At 48.7% G+C, this 25,517-nt stretch overlaps 2 protein-coding genes across 5 annotated transcripts in view; one reads left to right on the top strand and one right to left on the bottom strand.

The window, feature by feature from the left end:
• Positions 1 to 25,517, top strand: part of NCF4 (neutrophil cytosolic factor 4) — a 554,470-nt gene that overhangs the window by 108,524 nt on the left and 420,429 nt on the right. The gene's annotated exons all lie outside the window — the stretch shown is intronic.
• PVALB (parvalbumin) overlaps positions 1 to 25,517 on the bottom strand; it is a 408,212-nt gene that overhangs the window by 327,817 nt on the left and 54,878 nt on the right. The window contains exon 5 of one of the 4 annotated variants that reach the window (XM_063940675.1): positions 16,798 to 16,990. The exons of 2 other annotated variants lie outside the window; for them this stretch is intronic. In XM_063940675.1, coding sequence (XP_063796745.1) covers positions 16,962 to 16,990 — 29 coding nt within the window. In that variant the 3' untranslated portion in view covers positions 16,798 to 16,961. Of the gene's footprint in view, positions 1 to 16,797; positions 16,991 to 19,578; positions 19,653 to 25,517 lie in introns of those variants that run through there. One more of the 4 variants, XM_063940674.1, reaches the window with a different exon arrangement.

Below are 25,517 nucleotides of genomic sequence, written 5' to 3'. Positions count from 1 at the left end.
TCCTCTCGCCGAGCCAGGCCAATCTCTGATTGGTGCTGAGACGAAGCATTGCGTCTGGACGCCAGGGCAGATATGGCAACAGTTTAAACTTGGCACTGACCACAATCTAATCATGGTTCGCAGATTGGCAATCAAAAGAAGTGGCAGCAGGCTTTTTAATTTGTCGCTGTCTGTGAGCCAATCCCGGTTTGCGTCTGGTGCTAAATTCAAAGGTCTGCCTCTTTTTTTTGATTGCCCATCACATTTGCCCTGGTGCTCCATCCCAGCGCCAGTCAGAGATTTGTGCCCAGCGGGACCAATGCTGCAAGTATGGTGATACGGGGGTTGTACTGCAAACCGTCAAGAAATTGCCAGCTGGTACGCAGTACCACCAGCTGACCGCCATGCTTGCAGCTCCTGCCGTGTGAGGGGCGGCGGCGGCAGCATGAATCTTAAATGAGGCGCCAGTTCGTTAGCCAATCAGAGCTCACGGACCGGCAGCTGCAGCTCCTGATTGGCAGCTGGTCCATGAGCTCTGATTGGCTAACGAACCGGTGCCTCATTTGAGATACACGCCGCCGGAGACCGGACTTTACTGAGCATTGAGAGGCGAGCGCTGAGTTCTCCTCCCCTCACACAGTAGCGGAGAGAACAACAGCAGCAGTGAGCAGCATGGGGGAGGGGGGGATATGCACTGTGGGGAATTTGTGTATCTAGTACAGTGGGGCATATGTGTATCTGGCACTGTGGGGCATTTGTGTATCTGGCATTGTGGGGGAATTTGTGTATCTTGCACTGTGGGGACATTTGTGTTTCTGGCACTGTGAGGGCATATTTGTGTCTGGCACTGTGGGAGCATATCTGGCACTGTGGGGGCATTTGTGTATCTGGCACTCTGGGTGCATTTGTGTGTCTGGCACTGTGGGGGCATATTTGTGTCTGACACTGTGGGGTCATATCTGGCACTGTGGGGGCATATCAGGCACTGTAGGAGCATATCTGGCACTGCTGGGGGCATATGTGTATCTGGCACTGTGGGAGCATATCTGGCACTGTGAGGGCATATGTGTATCTGCCACTATTGGGGTCATATGTGTATCATGCCCCCATTTTCATTGGCCATGCCCTATGTGGCATGTGGCCACACTCATTTTTTGGCACGCGCACAGTACCACCAAGATATTTCTTCTACTTTCACCGCTATTACTGCTCTTCCAGCATGAGATTCCATACGCGATCCCAGCACCATGTGGCGCCGTGTCCTATATGGGAAGTGGGACACTTCTCCACACTGTAAAAATGAAGTGGCAGTTTGTTATACTGCTTTATACAGCCCCACTTCGAGCACCGGTGTTTTCAATAAATAGTGAAATGTAAAATATAAATACATACTGAAGTAAGTACAACATTAAAGAATTAAGGGCCTAATTCAGTAAGGATAGCAAATTCTGGTAATTAGCAGAATTTGCTGTCCCTTGGAGCGTATGCTGGGGGACGCTCATCGCTGGATAAAGCCGCACAGCATGCCACTCCCCATTCAACAAGCAGTAATTGTGATCACATCGCAATTTCTGCTTGTTAGCAGAAATAGAGGAAGCCTCCTGCCCGCAGGAGACCCGCCGCCATCTTCCCAATCGCAGTGGCTGCATGTGATGCTACGCCACCGCCGCTATCACACCCCTGATGCACCCCCGTTCGCCGCACCGCCCCGTTCATCCAGCTCTGCCCCCGTAACGCTCCGTCTCCTCCCTGGAAACAGAATGTGTGTGTGTGTGTGTGTCCCGTCCCCCCTCTCCCCCGCGACCGCCTCTGCCTGATTGACAGAGGCGAGTCACAGGAGAGAAGTGGCGGGATGTAATGCAGTCCGAGTTAGCCGGAGGTGGGGGTTGCCGGACGATCTCGGTTGTTTTTCTAAAGGGGCAATAACTTTCAAGGCATGGTTATGTGATTGCCCCTTTAAAAATATGTCAGAGATTGACCAGCAATCCGCACCTCCGGCGATCTCGGACTGCATTCCATCCTGCCACAGATGTCTGGTTGGTCAGAATCTTGGCTCTGGTGGAGTCTTGTCAGCCCAAAGTAATGTCAAGATGAGATAAATATTCACTGCAGTGGCGTAACAGGCCAGCAGTGTGCCCTGTGCTGCCCCCGCCCCATGAGTGTATGACATCATAAAGTTGTGCAGAGAGGGGCACTGGATGCTGCAGCACTGCCTGGCGTGTTCTGTTGACTCTGTAGACTGCAGGGTGTGTGCCTGCCTTGTTATTATTTATTAACCGTTATTTCTCTTACATCCTAGAGGATGCTGGGGTCCACATTAGTACCGTGGGGTATAGACGGGTCCACTAGGAGCCACTGGCACTTTAAAAGTTTAAGAGTGTGGGCTGGCTCCTCTTTCTATGCCCCTCCTACCAGACTCAGTTTAGAAAATGTGCCCGGAGGAGCCGATCACAGCTAGGGGAGCTCTCCAGAGTTTCTCTAGTAAAAGTTTTTTTTAGAGTTTATTATTTTACAGGGAGGCTGCTGGCAACAGCCTCCCTGCTTCGAGGGACTAAGGAGGGGGCAGTAGTGTCCGCCCTGCGGGTTCTGAGCCACTATCTCCGCTGACAGGACACTGAGCTCCTGAGGGGATCGAACTGTCGCCACCACAGGGGATCGCTCACCCCAGCAGCATGCCGCCACACCCCTACAGAGCCAGAAGATCAGTGGCGAGTTAGTCACCGGCCCCCCTGGCAAGCAGGGATCCGGTGTGAAGATGGCGGCAACAGTGTAGGGAGCTCAGTATTAACTGCGCTCCGGGGCTCAGCGGTACATGGTGTGGCGCTGTGAGGCGCGCCCTGAGCCAGCGCCTACACCCTACACTGTCCAGCAAGCCTGTCAGGGTCCCAGGATTGCTGCCAGCACAATTCCTCAGGCCAGTGTAATCTTCAGAAGAGCGGGAAGACAGCGCCATGAAAGGGGACGGAGCTTCTCCTCAGAGCGGAGCCAGCAGCGTTCAGTGCCATTTTCCTGCCTGCAGAAGCGCGGACAAGGAGAGCTGTCCCTCCAGATCAACTCCAGCTGCCTTGTACGGTACCAGGGTGTTGTAGAAGGGGGGGAGGCTGAGTAAAGTCTGTGTAGCCTATTAAGGTACAGTACACAGACAGCGCTGGTAGTGTTATTAGTTCTACCTTAAAAAGCGCTGTGTGTGGTTTGGCTCCAATCTCTGTGCCTCTCTGTGGCATACTTGGGGAGGAAACTGTGTCTGACATTTCCCTGTGTGTGTGTAGGTATTTACTATCTCACTCACATAGCCATGTCTAACAACTCTGTGTCATATGCTGCAGAAGATGTTTCCTCTCAGGAGGGATCCATTCCATGTACACAGGATTGTAATGCTTTGTCTCAGATCCCCATTATTGAAGCTAATACTGAGACTGAAACTCAGGTGTTGAAGAAGTCTATGGCAGTTTGGTCAGGCTCTGTCCCTATTCCTGCAAAATCCCCTAGCATGTTCCCGCAGAAACGTGCACTTGCCCAAATTATGCAAGATGACACGGATACCGATTCTGATACTGCAGACGGTGATGGGGAGGTGCTGAGGGGGGCGGCATCCCTTACTAAGGGGGTGCAGCTCATGATTGAGGCCATTAGAGATGTGTTCAATATTAATGACACCACATCTGAGCAGGTTGAGGAGGCTTACTTCACTGACAATAAGAAAGCCTCGCTAACCTTCCCTGCGTCTAAAGAATTAAACGCTATATTTGAAAAAATCCTGGGAAACCCGGAGAAAAAATTCCAGATCCCAAAAAGGGTTCTGGTTGCTTTTCCCTTCCCTGAGGAAGATAGGAAAAAATGGGTGAACCCACCCATTGTGGACGCATCTGTCTCCAGACTGTCTAAAAAGGTGGTTTTACCTGTCCCTGGATCTACTGAGTTAAAAGAACCGGCTGATCGTAAAATTTACACTATTATTATTATTATTATTATCCTTTATATATATGGTGCCACAAGGGATCCGCAGCACCCATTACACAGTACATAATAAAATGAGCAAACAAGAAAACCGCACTTACAGTACAGGACAAAATAGGACAGGTATAGAAAACCCGGGGTTAGGTGCCATCAAAGGGAGTATGGAGCATAAGATAGTGTAAGTAAGAAAAGGAAAGGCATATGAGGAAAGAAGTCCCTGCTCTGGCGAGCTTACAATCTAAAAGGTGAGGGGCTAACAGACCGGAGTGACACAGACGGGGTAGACAGTGAGCATAGACAAGAGGGTTAGGAGGAGAGTTGACTGGGTTTGGTGAAGAAGTGGGTCTTGAGAGCCCGTTTGAAGTTTTGTAGAGAGGTGGAGAGTCAGATGGGGAGAGGTAGAGCATTCCAAAGATAGGGAGCAGCACGTGCAAAATCTTGTAGGTAGGAGTGGGAGGAGGTAATTAGTTGTCAGGAGAGACAGCATGCATTAGCAGAGCGAAGAGGACGCGTGGGAATGTAAAGAGAGATAAGGTCAGAGATGTAAGAGGGCGAAGAGTGGGTGAGGGCTTTGTAGGTGAGTGTGAGAAGCTTGAATTGGATTCTGAATGGGAAGGGTAGCCAGTGAAGGTCCTGCAAGAGAGGGAATGTGGATGTAGTACGTTTGGTGAGGAAGATGAGAGGGGCAGCAGCATTGAGGATAGATTGAAGTGGAGAGAGGCATTTTTGAGGGAGACCAGATAGGAGGATATTGCAGTCGTCTAATCTGGAGATGACCAGTGAGTGAATGAGGGTCTTAGTAGCATCCTGGCTGAGAAAGGGTCTGATCCTGGAGATGTTTTTGAGGTGGAAATGTCAGGTTTTTGAGAGATACTGAATGTGTGGTTTGAAGGAGAGGGAGGAGTCAAAGATTACTCCAAGAGATCGCACTTGGAGGCTAGAGGAGATAGTTGTGCTATCAATGGATAATGAAATTGTGGGAGGTGAGGTTATGCGGGAGGGAGAGAAAAGGATCAGCTCAGTCTTAGACATGTTAAGTTTAAGAAAGCGCTGGGACATCCAGGAGATAGCAGAGAGACAGTTGGTGATACGAGTGAGGAGAGCAGGGGAGAGGTCAGGGGAGGAAAGGTAGATTTGAGTATCATCAGCATAGAGATGATATTTTAAGTCAAAAGAGCTAATGAGCTCACCTAATGAGGATGTGTAGAGAGAGAAAAGGAGAGGCCCAAGAACAGAACCTTGGGGGATACCTACTGGTAGAGGAAGTGGGGGTGAGGTGGAGTCATGAGAGGAGACAGAGAAGGAACGCTCAGAAATGTAGGAAGACTGCCAAGAGAGAGCAGTATCACGCAAACCAAGTGATAAAGGATTTGCAGGAGGAGAGGGTGGTCTACAGTGTCAAGAGAGAGCAGAGAGGTCAAGAAGAATAAGCAGAGAGTAGTGGCCCCTGGATTTAGCAGCAAGGAGGTCATTGCAGAGTTTCATGAGGGCAGTTTCAGTGGAGTGCTGAGGATGGAAACCAGACTGGAAAGGGTCAAGCAGCGAGTGGGAAGAAAGAAAGACAGTGAGGCGGTTGTAGACAATACGCTCAAGGAGTTTGGAGGCAAAAGGGAGAAGAGAGATGGGTCAGTAGTTGGAGAGATTGGTTGGATCAAGGGTAGGTTTTTTTAAGAATAGGGGAGACAAGTGCATGCTTGAAGGCAGAAGGGACAGTGCCTCATGAGTGTGAGAGATTGAGTAGATGGGCAAGATGGGAACAGGCAGAAGAAGAGAGGAAGCGGAGAAGGCGGGAGGGAATAGGGTCAAGTGGAGAGGTGGAGGGGGGTGAGGACCGAATGAGGACCATGACTTCCTCTCCAGATACAGGGAAGAAAGATGTCAGAGTTGGTAGGAGGGAAGGAGAGGGAGGGTTGAGAAATGGAGGAGGGAGGTTACTCAGGTCCTGACGAATGGAGTAAATTTTGGACATGAAGTAGGTGGCAAAGTCAAGAGCAGAAAGCGAAGAGGGGAGTTGAGGCGGAGGTGGGCAGAGGAGCGAGTTGACAGTGGCAAAGAGGCGCCGGGGTTTGAGGATTGGGAGGAGATGAGGTTTTTGAAGTAAGACTGTTTTGAGAGGGTAAGTGCAGCAAAATAGGATGAGAGCATAAATTTGTAGTGGAAGAAGTGGTCCTTATTGCACGATTTCATCCACTGACGTTCAGCGGTACGTGAGCATTTTTGCAGATATCTGGTGCATTTAGTGTACCAGGGTTGAGGTGTCGATCTGCGAGGGTGAATAGTGGTTGGTGGGGCGACAAGAGTCAAGAGCAGAGGTAAGGGGTGCATTGTAAAGGGAAGTAGCTTGTTCAGGGCAGGAAAGAAAGAGAATAGGAGAGAGCAGCGAGTCAAACAGGGAAGATAGGGAAGTGATGTCAATATATAGCCTCAATGTTACGCTTAGTGATGGTAGTCTTAGGTGGTAAAGATAGAGAAGCAGATAGAGATAGGTTAAAAGTGAGCAGGTGATTGTCAGAGAGGGGGAACAGGTAGTTAGAGAAATCAGAAAGATCACAGCGGTGAGTGAAAACCAGATCCAGTGAGCTTCCACTCACATGGGAGGGGGAGGAGGTCCACTGGGAGAGACCAAGAGTAGAGGTGAGGTTAAGGAGTTTAGAGGCAGGTGATTTTGTGGGGTTATCGATAGGGATGTTGATATCACCTAGGATAATGGAGGGAATGTCAGAAGAGAGGAACTGAGGCAGCCAGGAAGCAAATTTGTCAAGGAATTTGGAGGGCATGCCAGGGGGTCGGTAAATGACAGCTACTCGAAGATGAACAGGTTGGAAGAGGCGTATGGCATGGACCTCAAATGTAGAGAATGTAAGGGATGGTTCTGGTGGTATGAGTTGGTATAAGTAGCTAGAGAGTAGTAGGAGCCCAACACCACCACTGTGGCGACCCCCAGGTCGCGGTGTGTGTGAGAATGTGAGACCCCCAGCAGAGAGAGCAGTGGGAGAAACTGTGTCAGAGGGAGTAATCCAGGTTTCAGTGATGGCTAGGAGATGCAAGAAATGTGAGATGAAAAGGTCATACGCTCAAATACATTTACACTGCTTCAGGAGTAGCGTTAAGACCCACTGTCTGTGCATGGATTTCTAAAGCCATAGTAAAGTGGTCAGGCACATTACTAGATACAATGGATAGAAGTGACATTGAATTGTTTTTACGTAACATACAGGATTCCGCGGGGTTCATGGTGGAATCCATGAAGGACCTGGGGACACTGACTGAACGGATATCTTCCATGTCGGTCTCAGCCCGCAGGGGACTCTGGCTACGCCAATGGTCTGCAGATGCGGAATCCAGGAGAAGTGTGGAGAACTTACCCTACACAGGTCAGGTTCTATTTGGGGAAGCGTTGGATGCGTGGATTTCCACTGCAACGGCGAGTAAGTCACCTTTCCTTCCCTCTGCTACACTTTCTACGAAGAAACCATTTTCTTCAGCTGTGCAACAGTCCTTTCGGACCGCTAAGGTAAAAATGTCCAAGCCTACTACTTTCTTTAGAGGTGGTTGGGCAAAATCCAAAAATCCTGCACCCACAGGCTCCCAGGACCAGAGACCTGCTTCTGGTTCCTCAAAATCCTCAGCATGACGGTGGACCTCAAAGCCTGGAGGACGGGCTTGGGGGTGCGAGACTCAGACGTTTCAGACACGTCTGGGTGTCGTCCGGCCTGGATCCCTGGGTACAGGATATTGTGTCCCAGGGGTACAGACAGGAGTTTCAAGAACTCCCGCCTCACCGATTTTTCAAATCAGGCTTGCCAGCTTTGCTGACAGACAGGGCTATCCTACAGGAAGCCATCCTAAAATTGGAAAAATCACAGGTCATTGTCCCAGTTCCACCTCATATGCGAAACAAAGGTTATTATTCAAACCTTTTAGTGGTACCAAAACCAGATGGTTTGGCCAGACCAATTTTGAATTTGAAATCGTTGAAACCTTACCTGAGGGTGTTCAAATTCAAAATGGAGTCTCTCAGAGCAGTGATTTCAGGTCTGGAGGAGGGAGAATTTCTGGTATCCCTGGATATCAAGGATGCGTACCTCCACATTCCGATTTGGCTGACGCACCAGGCTTATCTCAGATTTGTACTGTTGGACAGTCACTATAAATTTCAGTCACTGCCATTCGGCCTCTCCACAGCACCGAGGGTGTTCACCAAGGTGATGGCGGAGATGATGGTTCTCCTCCGCAGACAAGGAGTGAACATAATCCCATATCTGGACGATCTGCTGATAAAGGCATCGTCCAGGGAGATGTTGTGGCAGTCCATTGTTCTCACGACTCATCTCAGGGAACATAGTAGGATCCCGAACCTTCCAAAATCACATTTGGAGCCGACCAGGAGGTTGTCTTTTCTGGGAATGATCCTCGACCCGGAAGTGCAGAGGGTGTTTCTTCCGGAGGAGAAAGCATTGGTGATACAAACAATGGTCCGGGATGTCCTGAAGGCAGCCCGGGTTTCGGTTCCTCAGTGCATTCACCTTCTGGGGAAGATGGTGGCCTCTTTAGAGGCTCTACAGTACGGAAAGTTTCATGTTCAGCCCTTCCAACTGGATCTCCTGGTCGGGATCTCATCTACACATGCGCCAGAGAATACGTCTGTCGCCGAAAGCCAGGATTTCACTACTACAACCTCACCTTCTGGAAGGCCACAGGTTCGGGATTCAGGTCTAGATCCTTCTAACCACGGATGCGAGTCTCCGGGGCTGGGGCGCAGTCACAGGTGGTCAAGCCTGGAATCCAGCTTTCCATAAACATTCTGGAACTAAGAGCCATCTACAATGGTCTTCTCCAAGTGGCCCATCTTCTGCAAGATCGAGCCATTCAGGTGCAGTCGGACAATGTAACGACGGTGGCTTACATAAACCGACAGGGCAGAACGAAGAGCAGAGCTGCAATGTCAGAGGTAACAAGAATCATTCTCTGTGCAGAAAAACACGCGTTGGCGATGTCAGCAATCTTCATTCCGGGAGTAGACAACTGGGAAGCGGACTTCCTCAGCAGACACGATCTCCATCCAGGAGAGTGGGGACTCCATCCGGAGGTGTTCACGGAGGTAACAGATCTTTGGGATGTACCTCAAATAGACATGATGGCCTCTCGTCTCAACAAGAAGCTTCGGCTGTATTGTTCCAGGTTGAGAGACCCGAAAGCCGTGGCGGTGGACGCCCTAGTGACTCCGTGGGTGTTCCAGTCGGTGTACGTGTTTCCTCCACTTCCACTCATTCCAAGAGTTCTAAAACTCGTAAGGAGAACAAGAGTACAGGCAATCCTCATTGCTCCAGACTGGCCAAGAAGGGCTTGGTACGCGGTTCTTCTGGATCTACTGCTAAAAGAGCCGAGGCCTCTTCTTCTTCGGGAGTACCTGCTGCAGCTTCGCTTATCAAGACTTATCACGGCTACGTTTGACGGCATGGAGGTTGAATGCCAGATATTAGCTCGGAAGGGCATTCCGAACAAGATTATTCCTACCCTGATACAGGCTAGGAATGGAGTAACGTCTAAACATTACCATCGTATTTGGAAAAAATATGTATCTTGGTGTGAGTCCAAGAAGTTTCCTACGGTGCAGTTTCAACTGGGATGGTTTCTCCTCTTCCTGCAAGCAGGTATGGATAGGGGCCTGAGGTAGGGGTCCGTAAAGGTCCAGATTTCGGCCCTATCCATTTTCTTCCTGAAACAGTTGGCTTCCATCCCTGAGGTTCAGACTTTTCTGAAAGGGGTTCTGCACATCCAGCCTCCCTTTGTGCCGCCTACGGCGCCTTGGGATCTTAACGTGGTGTTACAGTTCCTCTAATCGAATTGGTTCGAGCCTCTACCGGCGGTTGAGGTCAAATTTCTCATGTGGAAGGCGGTCACTTTGTTGGCCTTAGCTTCTGCTAGACGTATGTCGGAGCTGGGGGCTGTGTCTTGTAAGAGCCCCTACTTGATCTTCCATGAAGATAGAGCTGATCTCCGGACACGTCAGCAGTTCCTTCCGAAGGTTGTGTCGGCATTTCATATCAACCAACCTATTGTGGTGCCAGTTGCTACTGACTCCTCAATTTCATAAAAGTCCTTGGATGTTGTAAGGGCTCTGAAAATCTATGTGAAGAGGACTGCTCGTCACAGAAAATCGGACTCTGTCCTGTATGATCTCAAGAAACTTGGGTGTCCTGCTTCTAAGCAGACGATCTCTTGCAGGATCAGGTTCACTATTCAGCATGCGTATTCTACGGCAGGATTGCTGTGTCCTAAGTCTGTTAAGGCCCACTCTACTCGTAAGGTGGGTTCTTCCTGGGCGGCTGCCCAGGGTGTCTCGGCTTTACAGCTTTGCCGAGCGGCTACTTGGTCTGGGTCGAACACGTTTTCAAGGTTCTACACGTTCGATACTTTGACCGCTGAGGACCTGAAGTTTAGTCAATCAGTTCTGCAGGAGCCTCCGCGCTCTCCCTCCCGTTCTGGGAGCTTTGGTACATCCCCATGGTACTAATGTGGACCCCAGCATCCTCTAGGACGTAAGAGAAAATAGGATTTTAATTACCTACTGGTAAATCCTTTTCTCGTAGTCTGTAGAGCAGGGGTGGGGAACCTTTTTTCTACCGAGGGCCATTTGGATATTTATAAAATCCTTCGGGGGCCATACAAAAATTCTCAACTTAAAAAATTACCCTGCCCCCCAGTAGGTCTGCCCCTTAGAGGCACTGTGTGTGCGTGCCAGAGGCGCGCGCGCCAAAAAATGGGTGTGGCCAGTTAAAATGGGACGTGATACACATATGCCCCCAATAGTGCGGTGCCAGATCCACAATTGCCCCCACAGTGCCAGGTATACAGATGCCCCCACAGTGCCAGGTATACAAATGCCCCTCACAGTGCCAGGTATACAGATGTCCCCACTGTGCCAGGTATACAGATGTCCACACAGTGCCAGGTATACAAATGCCCCTCACAGTGCCAGGTATACAGATGCCCCCACAGTGCCAGGTATACAAATGCCCCTCACAGTGCCAGGTATACAGATGTCCCCACAGTGCCAGGTATACAGATGCCCCCACATTGCCAGGTATACAAATGCCCCTCACAGTGCCAGGTATACAGATATCCACACAGTGCCAGGTATACAAATGCCCTCACATTGCCAGGTATACAGATGTCCCCACAGTGCCAGGTATACAGATGCCCCCACAATGCCAGGTATACAGATGTCCCCACAGTGCCAGGTATACAGATGTCCCCACAGTGCCAGGTATACAGATGTCCCCACAGTGCCAGGTATACAGATACCCCCACAGTGCCAGGTATACAAATGCCCCTCACAGTGCCAGGTATACAAATGCCCCTCACAGTGCCAGGTGTACAGATGCCCCTCATAGTGCCATGTATACAGATGTCCCCACAGTGCCAGGTATACAGATGCCCCCCACAGTGCCAGGTATACAGATGCCCCCCACAGTGCCAGGTATACAGATGCCCCCCACAGTGCCAGGTATACAGATGCCCTGCCCTGCCCCCCCCCCCCCTCCCCTCCGTGCTGCTTACCGTGCTGCTTTCGGCGGGACACGGAGGAGAGTGCGGCTATGTTGGGCGGCGGCGGCATGTAGGACTTGAAACCAGCCGCCGGTTCGAGAGCCAATCAGAGCTCGCGGACCGGCAGCCGCGGCTTCTGATTGGCTGCCGGTCCGCGAGCTCTGATTGGCTCACGAACCAGCGGCTGGTTTCAAGTCATACACGCCGCCGCTCCCACCCGACAGCCGCGCTCTCCTCCCTGTTCTGACAGCTGAGACACGCTGCCGCCGGACTGAGCGGTAGCATGTCTCACTGACACAAGCTGGTGGGCCGGACCAAACGGCTTCGCGGGCCTTATACGGCCCGCGGGCCGGAGGTTCCCCACCCCTGCTGTAGAGGATGCTGGGCGTCCGCACAGCGCTTCGTGATCCTGCAGTTGTTACTTAGTTCAGTACTGCTTAGTTCTTGGTTAACTACTGTTTTGTTACTTGGTAAGTAATACTGTTCAGCCGTTGCTGATGTTTCAAGCTAGTTAGCTTGGTTTGCCTTGTGTGTGAGCTGGTGTGAATCTCGTCACTATCTGTGTAAAATACTTCTCTCGAAGTTGTCTGTCTCCTTGGGCACAGTTTCTAGACTGAGTCTGGTAGGAGGGGCGTAGAGGGAGGAGCCAGCCCACACTCTCAAACTTTTAAAGTGCCAGTGGCTCCTAGTGGACCCGTCTGTACCCCATGGTACTAATGTGGACCCCAGCATCCTCTACGGACTACGAGAAAAGGATTTACCGGTAGGTAATTAAAATCCTTATTTTTATAGCACCCACATATTCAGCAGCGCTTTACAGAGAAATACTGATGAAATTAACTTTCAAGTGTAATAGTATGTCAACATGTTATGAAAATAGGACTTAAGAAGTGGAGGGAGCTTCCATAGTGAAAACCAACCCCAGTCTGCTCAGTGCAGGGCTGGAGCCTCCATTATGGTGAAAGGGGGAGGGGGGGGGGGGGGGGGGGGGGGGAATGTGTTTGGGGCACTAACCTCTAGGAGGCTACCAGCCCATACTAAGAAGTGCTGAGATTCTTCTCTAAAGCTCTGGACTATTGGGACCAGGGTGATTTACAAGACTTAGGGGGACATTTACAAAAGCAGTGATAAGAGCGGAGAAATGAGCCAGTGGAGAATTTTGCCCATGGCAACCAATCAGCACTAAAGTAACATCTATGATTTGCATACTATAAAATTATACAGAGCTGCTGATTGGTTGATGGGGCAACTTCTCCACTGGCTCACTTCTCCTCTCTTATCACTGTTTAGTAAATGTCCCCCTTAGACACCTCAAGTGACCCAAGTCTGGTTTTTGCGTTTCTAGTGACCTAGTTGCCGCTGAACCCATTGCTTGAGGCATAGTGCTAACGACTGTAAGCTGTTACAGGCTGAGACTTAATCATTGTTAGCCTATATTTCAAATCGTCTCAGTGTTCCATCACTCTCATGATTTATTTAAGCCTTGCATCAGCATTAAACTGTTACTGAGTAGTATTATAAAGGAAAAATGTTATTTAATGGAAAGGGCGGATTTTCAGGGATTTGAATGGCATGAGATGTCTGAATCTTACATACTGCCGCTCATAATGAGTTTTCCACCCCTACACACAAGAAGAGGGGACGCAAACCATGGAGTGTGCTGGGTGTTTTGTGTCTGCTACAGGTGTTTTTTGTAAACGACCTCCTCTGTAAATCAGTTGTATGTAGCCTGCAGCCATGAAATGAGCATGGGTCTTTTCAAACTCCTCAAGGGGAATGGGTCTAGACCAGTGGTTCCCAACCTTGGTCCTCAAGTACCCCCAACAGTTCATATTTTCCAGGTCACCTAGCAGTTGAACAGGTGTATTTATTTATTTATTTATTTATTTACTGACACATTTTAAAAGACCCACAGGTGGAGCTAATTATTTCACTTGCAATCCCTGTGAGGAGACCTGGAAAACATGAAATGTTGGGGGTACTTGAGGACCGAGGTTGGGAACCACTGGTCTAGACTGCACACCCTAGTGGTTGTAATGAGAGGTGCTATCTGCTGAGATTTTTGGTACTACACTAAAAGTAATGGGTACAGATGCACTATGCAATCATTACTATAAATTAAAATATATATTATAATTAGAGGTTGTTAGTATATAATTGAATAATAATATGGGCTTGCCCACCGCGTCAAGGTCACCCCCAAAACAGCCCAGCCCAAAAAAGAAAACCCAGGGCATCACACTGGTAGAATATAATAGTGAGGTGTAATAGAATATGGGATAAGTAAAGATAGTTACTGAGTGTAGACAGAGCCGGATTAAGGGGGGGGGTTAGTAACCCCAGGCCCCCCTATAAGGCCCCCCCCCCTGTCTGGAGCCGCTCCTACGCAGCTGTGGAGTTCAGTGGCAGATCCGCACCCCCTTCCCCCTTAACACACAGCCACAGTGACTGTGTACTTATGTGTACATATGGGCACAGGGATGAACAGCGCTGCAACCGTATAGCGTCATCCGAGCAGAACACTGGCTAGTGACAGCCATCATCACCACAGTTCCGCTTTTCCTTGCAATCTGTAGGCGGACCCTACAGCAGCCCCGCCCCCCGCAGTGCCCACACTTGCTTTGGGTGGTTGGGAGGCTCTGGGTGGTTGAAACCCACAATCGGTAAGCCTCGGCCCGTCTGTCAGCAGTTAGAGGAGAAGAAAAGGGCACATCCACAATGGGAGGAGAGGGAGAGAGATGTACAACAGAGGTAAGCAGCCCAGCTACTGTACATGACATGGAGTCAGAGGCAGCAAAAGGTAAGCGGTTCCTGCGGGATACATTTATTTTTTTATTTGCTTACACATATTTAATGTTTATATCTTTCTTTCATACTTGGAGCTACAGTGATGTAAAAGCGGCGTTGTATAGCTGTATTTACTTTTGCCTAAGGACTTGTCAAAGTCAGAAAAATATCATGCTACACGTTGCCATATATTCACCTCATGCGCGTGCCTGCTGCACGTGCACATTCTCTCCCGTGCGTGCGGATATACGCAGCCGCGTGATGGCGCCTCGGCCATGCGCTCGAGCTCGTGGTATGTGCATTTACGGTAGAGTTTGTGTGCGTCTAGCGGGCGACTCAATCGTTTAATAATAGAACCAAATAGCATGTTTTATAGATAATGTTCCCCTTAATAATGATTGTAAGTTTGTTTAATGTAAATGGTCGCTGGACAGAGGAATTCCTCTTTGTATGGTACGAAGGGTCAGACAGGGTTTGAACAGCTGTGTCTGGTACCTAACTAAAGAACATTTTAATAGCAACAATCCGGTGTTGGTTAGGTAAAGATTAATCGCTCCTGCGTATAGTTATGGCCATTAGTAGATTCTGGACATTTCATATATTTGTGATTCATTACCCATGCGGCGGGAATCTTCAGATTCCCTCCCACTTGAGCAGTTTGATATAGTCACAGCCCACCTGTTCAAACTAACCTATGACCTTTTGTTATGATGCGAGGAGACATTCCTGTGTCCAATGAACAATGAGATTATAGGTCCCTTTGTAGTATACTGTACTCAGTGTATATAAGATCAGCCAGCCTGGGCAGCTCCCTCTCACTCCACCAACGGTTTTCATATTGACTAACTCGGAGCTGGTACCAGGCTGCGCAGCGATCATTCCCAGTGTGTGTAAGTAATTCTCTGTAATCATCTCGCTCTTTGTTTGTATTGGCCACATTCTCTCTCTCTCTGTTTAGTATAAAATTGTAACGTTATTGTATATTTCTATCTAGATAATCTGTTAGAATTATATGTTAGTCTGTAGTGTATGACTTGTAACTGTTTCCCCTTTTCGATATAACTAAAAGCTTATTAGTAAAGGTGTTGGAACCTTAGCACGGTATCGTGTGTTCATTTACATTGCTGAGGGTAATAGGAGCGTCTCGATCGCTCAAACAGCTTTAGTGTTAATCAGGTTAAGCAGCGTTATATCGCTACAGTGTTTCAGTACAAGGTTTACAGTATAAGAGTGTCCTTTCTGTGTGTTACATTCAAGGTTTACTGATTGTCATCTTGTAAGCGTCTGCGCCGCTCGTGATCTCCTCGTGGTCTCGAGCGTCCGCTACGCTGGTAGCGTAGCATTACGGTAGTCGCTCGCCTATAGCGTGCTCGACACCACGCATTAAGCTGTGAGCGAGCGTGCCGCATGTGCGTCTCGATCACGGCCGAGCGTATGCTACGCTAAGTGCGTACCCTTACGGTACCCCATACGCCAATTGCGTACTGTGTCTCTTACCCATTATTGTGAAGGTTATAAGGTAATCAAATCAGCATTATCAGACTGTTGGATTTTTATGTTTTCTGTAATCTCTCTGCATCTCACTTTCCTATCCTCTCTTTTTTACACCCCTGACTCTCTCTGTCTCTCACCCCTCTCTGCCTATATCTCTTTTTACTCTCTGCCACCTCTCTACCCCCTGCTCTCCTCTCTCTGTCCACATCTCTCCTCTCTGCACCCCTCTCTCTGCCTCTCTGTCCTCTCTGCCCCCCCATATTCTCTGCCCCCCTCTCCGCCTCTCTCTCTAAAGGAGATTGGGACTTATGTATGAAAGCTTGGAGAGAGATAAGTGGAGAAAGATAAAGTACCAACCAATCAGGTTCTAAGTGCCATGTTACAGGCTGTATTTGAAAAATGGCAGTTAAGAGCTGATTGGTTCATTGGCGTTGGCATATCTACAGTATATTGGGTGCAGGGTGTCTGGTGCACACGGGCCCCTGGGTCCACAGGGGGCCAACACCGCACACACTGCACCCATGTTTAATTACTTACCTTTTTCAGAGTCCCACATGGGCACTTCAGCAGAAATCACAGTCAAAATAGCCGCTGCACATACGCAGTACAAATTAGTCACCAGAACATGGCGTGCACCATGTTTCCAGAGACCTGCACATGCGCAGTAGACTCTGGCACATTGCCAGTCTACTGCACTGTAGCGAGGAGTGGGGCCTGCTCAGATTCTGCACATAGGACCCCCCTCCTCTGTTAAACCGCCCCTGGTTTGGTCGGTACTTTATCTCTCTCCAAGCCATGACACATATGCCCCATTATCATGCAGACACAGTCATTTGTAGAACTGAAAGTGTAGCTTTCGTTTACACACCTTGTCCAGTTCCACAGTGACGTCACTGATTTCTTTCTAGTGAATTCATAGGCTGCATTGATTATTAGTTCAGAACACAAAATGGCGGCATCTACTGTGTTTTTACAACCCAATTACAATAGAAACTAATTATTGGTAAAAAAAAAGACAAGAGATTCCAGTTTCTGAGGTGTTTTTGCCCTTTATTGCATTTTGTTATGATTTGTTCCAGCACGGAGATCCAGGAGGCAGAGACCAGAGGTGGAGTATAAAACGGGAGCAATAAATAATTTGGCTTTTAAGGAGGGTGAACGCTGTGCACAAATAACAACAGAGCTTCAGTGACTTAGCATTCAGCCACCAGGGTTACGAACTCTGTGAATACAGATGAAAGTACTCTAGTTAGGGGGAAACAAAAATTGTATCTTTACATACAATATTTGAAATTGAAAAATAAAATAAAATTATCATTTATGGTATATTTTTGCTGCAAGTCACAACTTTGTTCCTATGTAAATGTGTGTAATAAAAGCATATTCAGAGAAAAGAAATGTAAAATAGGAGAATATAATATTATTAATATTATTTACTTTTGTAATTGTGCATAGACAATGCATGTTTCATACATTGGTGGTAATTCAGAGTTGATCGCAGCAGCAAATTTGTTAGCGGATGGGCAAAACCATGTGCACTGCAGGGGGGGGGGGGGCAGATATAACATTTGCAGAGAGAGTTAGATTTGGGTGGATTATTTTGTTTCTGTGCAGGGTAAATACTAGCTGCTCTATTTTTACACTGCAATTTAAATTTCAGTTTGAACACACACCACACCCAAATCTAACTCTTTCTGCACATGTTATATCTGCCCCCCCCCCCCCCCCCCCCCCCCTGCAGTGCACCCCTGCAGTGCACATGGTTTTGGCCATCTGCTAACAAACTTGCTGCTGCGATCAACTCTGAATTAACGCCCATTGTACAGCATGAGTTTGTAATACTTTTTTTTGCTGCCATTTATTTAAAAAATCTTGTTTCAAACCACTGACTACTCGCACATTTAGGGCAGATTCAATTAGCCACACTTATTGCCATGGACTTATAGCAGTGGCCAAGGCTAGTCACTTGTAGGCTGCGGCAGCCCATGATAGGCCTGCAGGCTGCATTTAACATGGAAATCCACGGTAAGGAGAGAATTCTGCCCTTATCACGAGTGATGTAAACTTATGGGCACTTATCCCGGAATCTATGGGTTAATGCTGGTTATCCACAGATTTATTGCTTGAGGGACAGGGCTTGTAATTGAATAGCTCCAGGCTGAGGCTGCAAGCCCTTTACCTTGCACGGTAATTAGTGTAGCTAATTGAATCTAGCCCTTAGGGTTTTTACTATTAAAGCATTGCCCTTTTAAATTTCAGCCTTAAACGTGACAGTTTTTTTTTTTTAAAGTTTTTATTGACCAGTGAGGTAACAATAGAACAGAATGAGATCATCATGCATTACATAACCATTGTAGCATAAACATATGATAACAGTAATTATACTCCGTGTAAGCCCTAGACAATAGCAGAATTGAACAGTAGAGGAAATATACAAATATCAGAACAGCAAGAGACATAACTGGTATATGGAAACAGCATAGAACCTTGAGCTCAAAAGGGGGCTATGGAATCGAGGGTCTCTAGCATGTACCATTTATTATCTTTAAAACATTTCCGCAGGGCCTCCTTTGTAACCGGGGGGAGGGTCTGGATATAGGGTAACCAAATATGAAAGTATTTTTCAGTCAGTTTGTCCTTCTGTAAAGCAGTATTGGTCCAGTCTAGGTGAAATAGATGAAAGACCCTAGGGTGTAGTAGTGAGATAGGAATAGGGCCAGTGGAGATCCATTGAGAAAGGATCGTCTTTTTGGTAGCAGTTTAATTAATAAAATACGTTGCCCCTTGGACAGTCCGGTAGTAGATGGTTTCGGGAATATATCCCAGAAAGCCCACGTCTTAGTGATAGTAAATTGTAACTGTAGGTCAGTCGTGATGTATGATTGGAGTACCTGCCAAAGTGTACGTACCTTGGGACATGACCACAAACAGTGTACAAGGTCTGCTTCTGGAGCAGTGCACTTGAAACAGTGAGATGAGGGTATAAGGTATCGTAGCTTGGGAGTGACATATGCTCTATGTAGAATTTTCTGGTGCATTTCTGAGTATAAAACTGAGCCTAGTGTTTTATCTAAATAGGTGTTAGCCTCCAGAATCAGTTTCATAGTGAGATCTGGGAATTCCAGTTTCCATTTCAGGAGGCCCACTGAGCCAGATTCCACGTTTAGTAAGGCGCGGGAGTGTGTGTATGTGAGCGCCGTGGGAAAATTGCTATTTGGGGTGAGTCGTAATGTTTTGTCCAGGGTATGGGAGGTATCTTGCAAAGATAACAAAGATGTGACCTTCTGTACATAGCTGCATGCTTGAAGAAAGGGGAAGAATGGGATTCGTAAAGATGGAAAACGTGCCATAATTTGGGAATGTGTAAGTAAGGTCAGAGTTTCAGCGTCCAGAAAGTGATGGATGTATTTTAGACCTCCGTCATACCAAGTCTGAAATATGGGAGAGGTAGTGTGAGGCTTGAAGTCTGGGTTACCCCAGAGAGGTAGGAACAGTGACCTATATCGTGATATTTTTAGTTGCGAGCGAATCTGCCGCCAGGCAACACAGGTAGAGGAAACAAGTATATTGTCTGTCACACAGTGCGGTATGGAAGTGGGGGTGGTGTGTAACAGGGACACCAAAGACCGAGAGGGCGTAAAAGTAAAAGATTGTTCCAGATGTGTGTTGGCATATATGCCCCGACCGCCAATCCAGTCCAAAGCGATCCTGTAGTTGGCTGCCAAGGCATATGAGTGAAGGCATGGTAAATTTAAGCCCCCAAGGGAACGGGGTTGGCGTAATTTAAATAGTGAGAATCTAGGGTGCTTACCCGCCCAAATAAATTTAGACAGTGCTTTGTCCAGTTGAGCTAGCTTGTGTTTGGGCGGAATCAGCGGAAGCATCTGTAATACATAAAGGAAGCGTGGGAAGCTTATCATTTTATACAAGTGACTCCTGCCAGTATACGTGAGAGGAAGGTGAGCCCATCTGGCAAAGTCTGCATATGTCCTAGTAAATAGTGGGGGGGAAATTAAGAGGGTATAGCTTGGAGGGGTGATCAGGGAATAAAATCCCTAAATAAGTACAGGTTGAGTATCCCATATCCAAATATTCCGAAATACGGACTTTTTTGAGTGTAATACAATTGTTTGTGGCCCAGTGAAACGGGAACGTGTCGCCCCAGCCCGCTTTTATTGAGGGAAAGAAAGCCAAGGCTTCTGTTTTGGAGTGATTAATTTTAAAGCCAGAGACTAATTCAAATGAGTCTAGAATGTCAAGTAAGTGTGGTATGGCCTTTCGAGGGTTGCTAAAGTAAAGTAAAATGTCGTCTGCAAATGCTGAGAATTTAAGTTCATGATCAGCCAGTTTTATGCCGTGCCATCTGTGTTCTCTATAGAAATGGCGAAGGAGGGGGTCTAAGGCCAAGTTAAATAAGAGGGGGGATAAGGGGCAGCCCTGTCTGGTACCTCGATATAGGGAGAATAGTCTCGAGTTGTTACCATTAACCATCAAAAAGGCTTGGGGAGTTTGGTAGATGATGTGAAATACCTTAATAAAATCAAGACCAAAATTTTGGAGTCTAAGTAATCTGTCTATGTGAGCCCAAGATACTCGGTCAAAGGCTTTGTCTGCATCACAGCTCAAGACCATATTTTCCTTCTACAATGAATCATGCGTTTTATACATGGCCGCCAACATTGAGCGAACATTATGTACTGAGTGCCTATTGCGCAAGAATCCTGTCTGGGCAGGATGTAGCAATTTAGGTAAAATCACTTGGAGACGGGTGGCAAGAATCTTCGTGAATATTTTAAAATCCAATCAACAGTGTGCTATCCATTAGGAAATAAGGAGAGAGAAAATAACATAGAGAGATACTTAAGTCTAGAAGCATCAATCAGCATCGTCCATTCGAGAGTCAGACTGTGATGATGACAGAGACTTGAGAAAGTTCCGAGCAGAATCTGGGGTGTCTAAGAAATGCAGTTTGCCGGCATGGAAGACTCTCAGTTTTGCCGGGTATAGGAGGGCAAATCTGATGTTTTTAGCATAGAGCTCCTTGCATACAGGGGAGAACTCCCGTTGTTGTGTCGAAACTTGAAAGGAAAAGTCCTGAAAAAGAAGAAGTTTGGATTCCTCGTAGCGTAGGTCAGAGCGCTTGCGGTAGACTTCCATGATCTTCACTTTGTCAAGATAATTTAGTAACTTAAAAATTACTGGTCTAGGACGTGACTGAGAAGACTGCCTATCAGGGCCGATGCGGTGGGCCCGTTCTACCAGGTAAGAGGTGGGGGAGGGGGGCAAATCAAGGATTGTGGGGAGCCAGCGAGTAACCAAGTCCAGCAGATCTGTCTGTCTGATGGATTCTGGAAGACCAATCAGGCGTAAGTTGTGCCGGTGATTCCAATTTTCTAAATCTTCTATCTTATCGGTCATGGCCACTAGGGTATTGTCGTGCGTTTGTTGTGATTGAATCGTTTGAGTGTGTTGGGTCAGTTGAGCTGCTGCTGATGTAATTGCCTCCGTCAGAGGCGCCAATTTTGCGTCCAGTAAAGGCGATATGATGTCTGATATTTATTTGGCCCTCTGTACTGAGGATGGACTAGCTTGGACGTCAGTAGGCACCATGTCGTCAGTGACTCATCTGCCTGGAGAGGATGGAGACCCCTGCAGAATAGGGCTGTGTTCCCTATCTTTGTCCGTCAATTTATTTTTGTTTTGAGAATTCTTATTCGCACGGAGCGTTTTGGCCACGTATTTTTCCATAGTGGGGAATATGGTCCAATCGTGGCGTCACTCAAGGGAAACAATGAGCGCAGATGTGTCGCAGGAGATTACAAGTCCCTCAGGAGTATGGCAGGTAAGTCCCGGAGGAGTGGGGAAGGGACCAGGGGAAAAAGCACTATGAGGAATATGTGTAGGATTGTCCAATCAGGGTGCAGTTCAAGGAGGCACACGTACAGTAAGAAGTGGAGGGAGGTGGGGGAGGAGGATCCACCTGTGACAACAACAAGGTCTGGGCCCAGGCAGCGACCAGCGCGGTACCCGGAAGACCTCCTGTTTGGTTTTTTGTTTTGATTTTTTAAATTTGGTTTGTTGATGTAAAATCGTTGCTTATGGGGGCACAGGTGGAGGGTGACAGGTCAGCAGCGTCGCCACCAGCGTCAGCTGAGTGATGGTCCTGATCAGTGGAGCAGTGGAGATGTTGGCTGAGCCCTGCGTATCCTCTAAGGGGGCAAGAGGCTCCAGACAGTCCAGGATTTCAATCAGGGGAGCAAGGAATCGCGGCCACTGCAGCGGCGAGGTTGGGCTCCGCTTCACGTACCTGTATTGAGGGGAGCTGTCAGCCAGCGGTATGGGATCCAAGGAGCTGGCGGGGGAGCACAGCGGGGTGCTGTGAGCGGCCAGGGATCCCTCAGGCAGCCGGGTCAGCGTCTTCCACGAGACCCAAGATGGCTGCCGTCATCTGGTGCACACTGCTTGTGTGAGTTCCGGTGGGTGTAATGGGGGGGGGAGCGAGCCGGGGTCTATGCCACTTTGCTCCGGGGTATCCCCGGGACCCGCCGGTGTGTTTGCAGGGTCACTGGTCCAGGGAGAGCCGTTGGTCTGGGCTAACAGGGATGCCCGGAGGGATAGCTCTCAGGGGGAGCAGCCGGATCGTTCGGTGTGCCCACCGGAAATGGGGGCCCAGATCTAAAAAGCTGACAGAGGGGATAGTTGAGCTTTCAGGCCAGGGTGGGTGATCTGTAGCCTATAATGTGGGCATCTCCAGGTCTTTGCATCAGCGAGATATATGTAGTGAGGAGCTTCCAGATAATAACAGCCGTGGAACTACGTGTCAGGAAATAGATATCAGCGGCCTCCGGATGTCAGGCTCAGTGATGGGGATGTTGTGTAATAAGGGGGGAGATGACCTACCGGACTGCCAGAAAGCCGTATGGTGTTTAGTGCCGACGCCTTCTCTCCAGGGCTCAACGTCTCACACCGGAGCCGCCCGTATGAAATCAAAGATGGCCGCCGGATTGTACAGCTCCTCAGCAGTCTCCAGCCTCCTTTGGCCTGCTCTTCACCGCGATCCCACCACCATCTGGCCGCCGGCGGGCTGTGTGAGGCCGAGGTCTGGCTGTGTAGATGGGAGCATTCCAGTCTGGACGGGAGCGTCGCCGCCGCTATGCGCCCGGAGGTCCGGCTGCTCGGCGTCCAAATCGAGGTCCCGGTCTCAGCAGGGGGAGCAGGCCACAATCCGCGGGAGCCTCCACGTCGCTCCCCGACCCCGCGGCCTAACTCCGTCGGCAGCAAGGGGGTAAGCGGGGAGACGTGGGGTAGCGGGTAGGGCCAGGTGGCTGATGGGGAGGATGTCAGAAGGGCACCAAGTGCAGTGTGGGCCGGCCGCGGGCGACTTCTGGTCCGGGCTCCGTCTGGGCTCGAGGTCCCGGCTTTGCTCCCCGCGTAGGCCGCAACCTGCACGGATAAACAGAGTGTCCGCCGGCTCCGCAGCACGTATCAGGGGACTAGCGCAGACCTCCAGGGGTGGTGATGTGCCCTTAAAGTCTCCAGGTGGGGGCAGGGGAAAGGGGTTAATTCAGCGCCGGCCGGGAGCTACAGAGAAGCACGTCCACCCTGGATAGTAGCTAGGCCACGCCCCGAATCACGTGCCAGTTTTTCTACATACCTCTGAATTTGAACCTCTACTTAATATCTCAAATCATACTACTTATACAATCAAAGTCAAGACAATAATTCCCCTTTTCCACTGCTCAGGCCAGAGGTTCTCAGGCGCGTTCCTCAAGGCACCCCAACCATCCAGGTTTTAGGTATATCCATGGTTCAGTGCAGATGGTTAAATCAAATTGACTGAGGTGCTAATTTAGTCACCTGTGGCCAAGCATGGATAAACTTAGCACATTGACCTGGGTCCTGTTAAAAGCCTATGGAAGTTGGCTCACTAGTACTTGGAGATGATGTCATCTCAAAGCGGCAGCAGAGGAAAGACCCGGATCCAGCCTGCGGTGTGAACGGGGTTTTAAGCTGCTGTGACATAGCTTGAAACCTGCGCTCAATTGCCTGGGTCGGACCTGGGTTTTAAGTGGAAAAGGCCTATAAGGGACCTCAGAACTGCGATTGCCTAATGTTCATCGATTGTATATTTTCTATGACACCTTATGCATCTAGAATGAGCAAATGGCATGCCGGAGTTATTACATAGAGCCTAGATCGCTTTCTCACTGTTCGATCAGTTCTTGCATACAAAAAGAAATGTAATTATAGCAACGTAGGACACAAGCCGATACAGGATTATTTTGTTTTCTGTGGACTAGTTTTACAAAATATGTTTGACTGGTAAGTGATTAATGATGTTACTGCTGGGGATAGCGCTCTGTGACAGCACAGTTTTGTGGCGACTATTATACTTTTTGGATAGGGTTTCTAATCAGCCATACCAGGACCAGAGGAGCGTTTCAGGCTGGACTAATTAAAGGCTTCTGCAGCTTGAAACCCTGGCATAATTTTACAATGCTGCTTAGAAATTTGCCATTGAGATAATTTATTTTAATTCCGGAGATCCTGCACCACAGATCTGATTTGTATGTACTTGTTTCCGGATAAATATGGCACCTGTGGATGTCAGTTTTTTATAATTTAAAGCATAGGCATGTGCTGGGTCTTCTCTAAGGGAGTCCTTGACATAGCCACACCCCACTCAGCACCATCCCAACTTAGCCACGCCTCCAACTCAGCACACTCACATCTTCCTGGGAAGCTGATGATGTGGTGATGTTGCATTTGGAGTGCGGACCAGCGCACTATCTGTGCCTACATGCCCCAAGTACACGGACGATTCTGTACACTTAGTGCAGATTCGGGTTGGGGCTGCTACACCCTGCACAACTCGCTCGCACGTCTATGATATGAAGTTCACTTTACACATTTACTGGTTCCCAAGAGCAATATATGTTCATTATTATTATTTTTGAGAACCACTTTACCTACTGTACTGTTGGGATTGATCTCAGGAGCCATTATATCACCCCCTACAGTATGTGAGTGCAAATACACATAACATGCTCATATAGATCCCTTCCATTTACAGAGAGCAATATTTATTTCTCTGACGTCCTAGTGGATGCTGGGGACTCCGTCAGGACCATGGGGATTAGCGGCTCCGCAGGAGACAGGGCACAAAAATAAAAGCTTTAGGACTAGGTGGTGTGCACTGGCTCCTCCCCCTATGACCCTCCTCCAAGCCTCAGTTAGGTTTTTGTGCCCGTCCGAGCAGGGTGCAATCTAGGTGGCTCTCCTAAAGAGCTGCTTAGAAAAAGTTATTAGGTTTTTTATTTTCAGTGAGTCCTGCTGGCAACAGGCTCACTGCAACGAGGGACTTAGGGGAGAAGAAGTGAACTCACCTGCGTGCAGGATGGATTGGCTTCTTAGGCTACTGGACACCATTAGCTCCAGAGGGATCGAACACAGGCCCAGCCATGGAGTCCGGTCCCAGAGCCGCGCCGCCGACCCCCTTGCAGATGCCAAAAAGTGAAGAGGTCCAGAAACCGGCGGCAGAAGACTTTTCAGTCTTCATGAGGTAGCGCACAGCACTGCAGCTGTGCGCCATTGTTGTCAGCACACTTCACACCAGCAATCACTGAGGGTGCAGGGCGCTGGGGGGGGGCGCCCTGGGCAGCAATGATAATACCTTGTTCTGGCTAAAAATACATCACATATAGCCCCTGGGGCTATATGGATGTATTTAACCCCTGCCAGGTCTCACA

The sequence above is a fragment of the Pseudophryne corroboree genome, chromosome 9, assembly GCF_028390025.1.
Source record: "Pseudophryne corroboree isolate aPseCor3 chromosome 9, aPseCor3.hap2, whole genome shotgun sequence".
Taxonomy (NCBI): domain Eukaryota; kingdom Metazoa; phylum Chordata; class Amphibia; order Anura; family Myobatrachidae; genus Pseudophryne; species Pseudophryne corroboree.
This window is presented reverse-complemented; position numbering and strand designations above follow the sequence as displayed.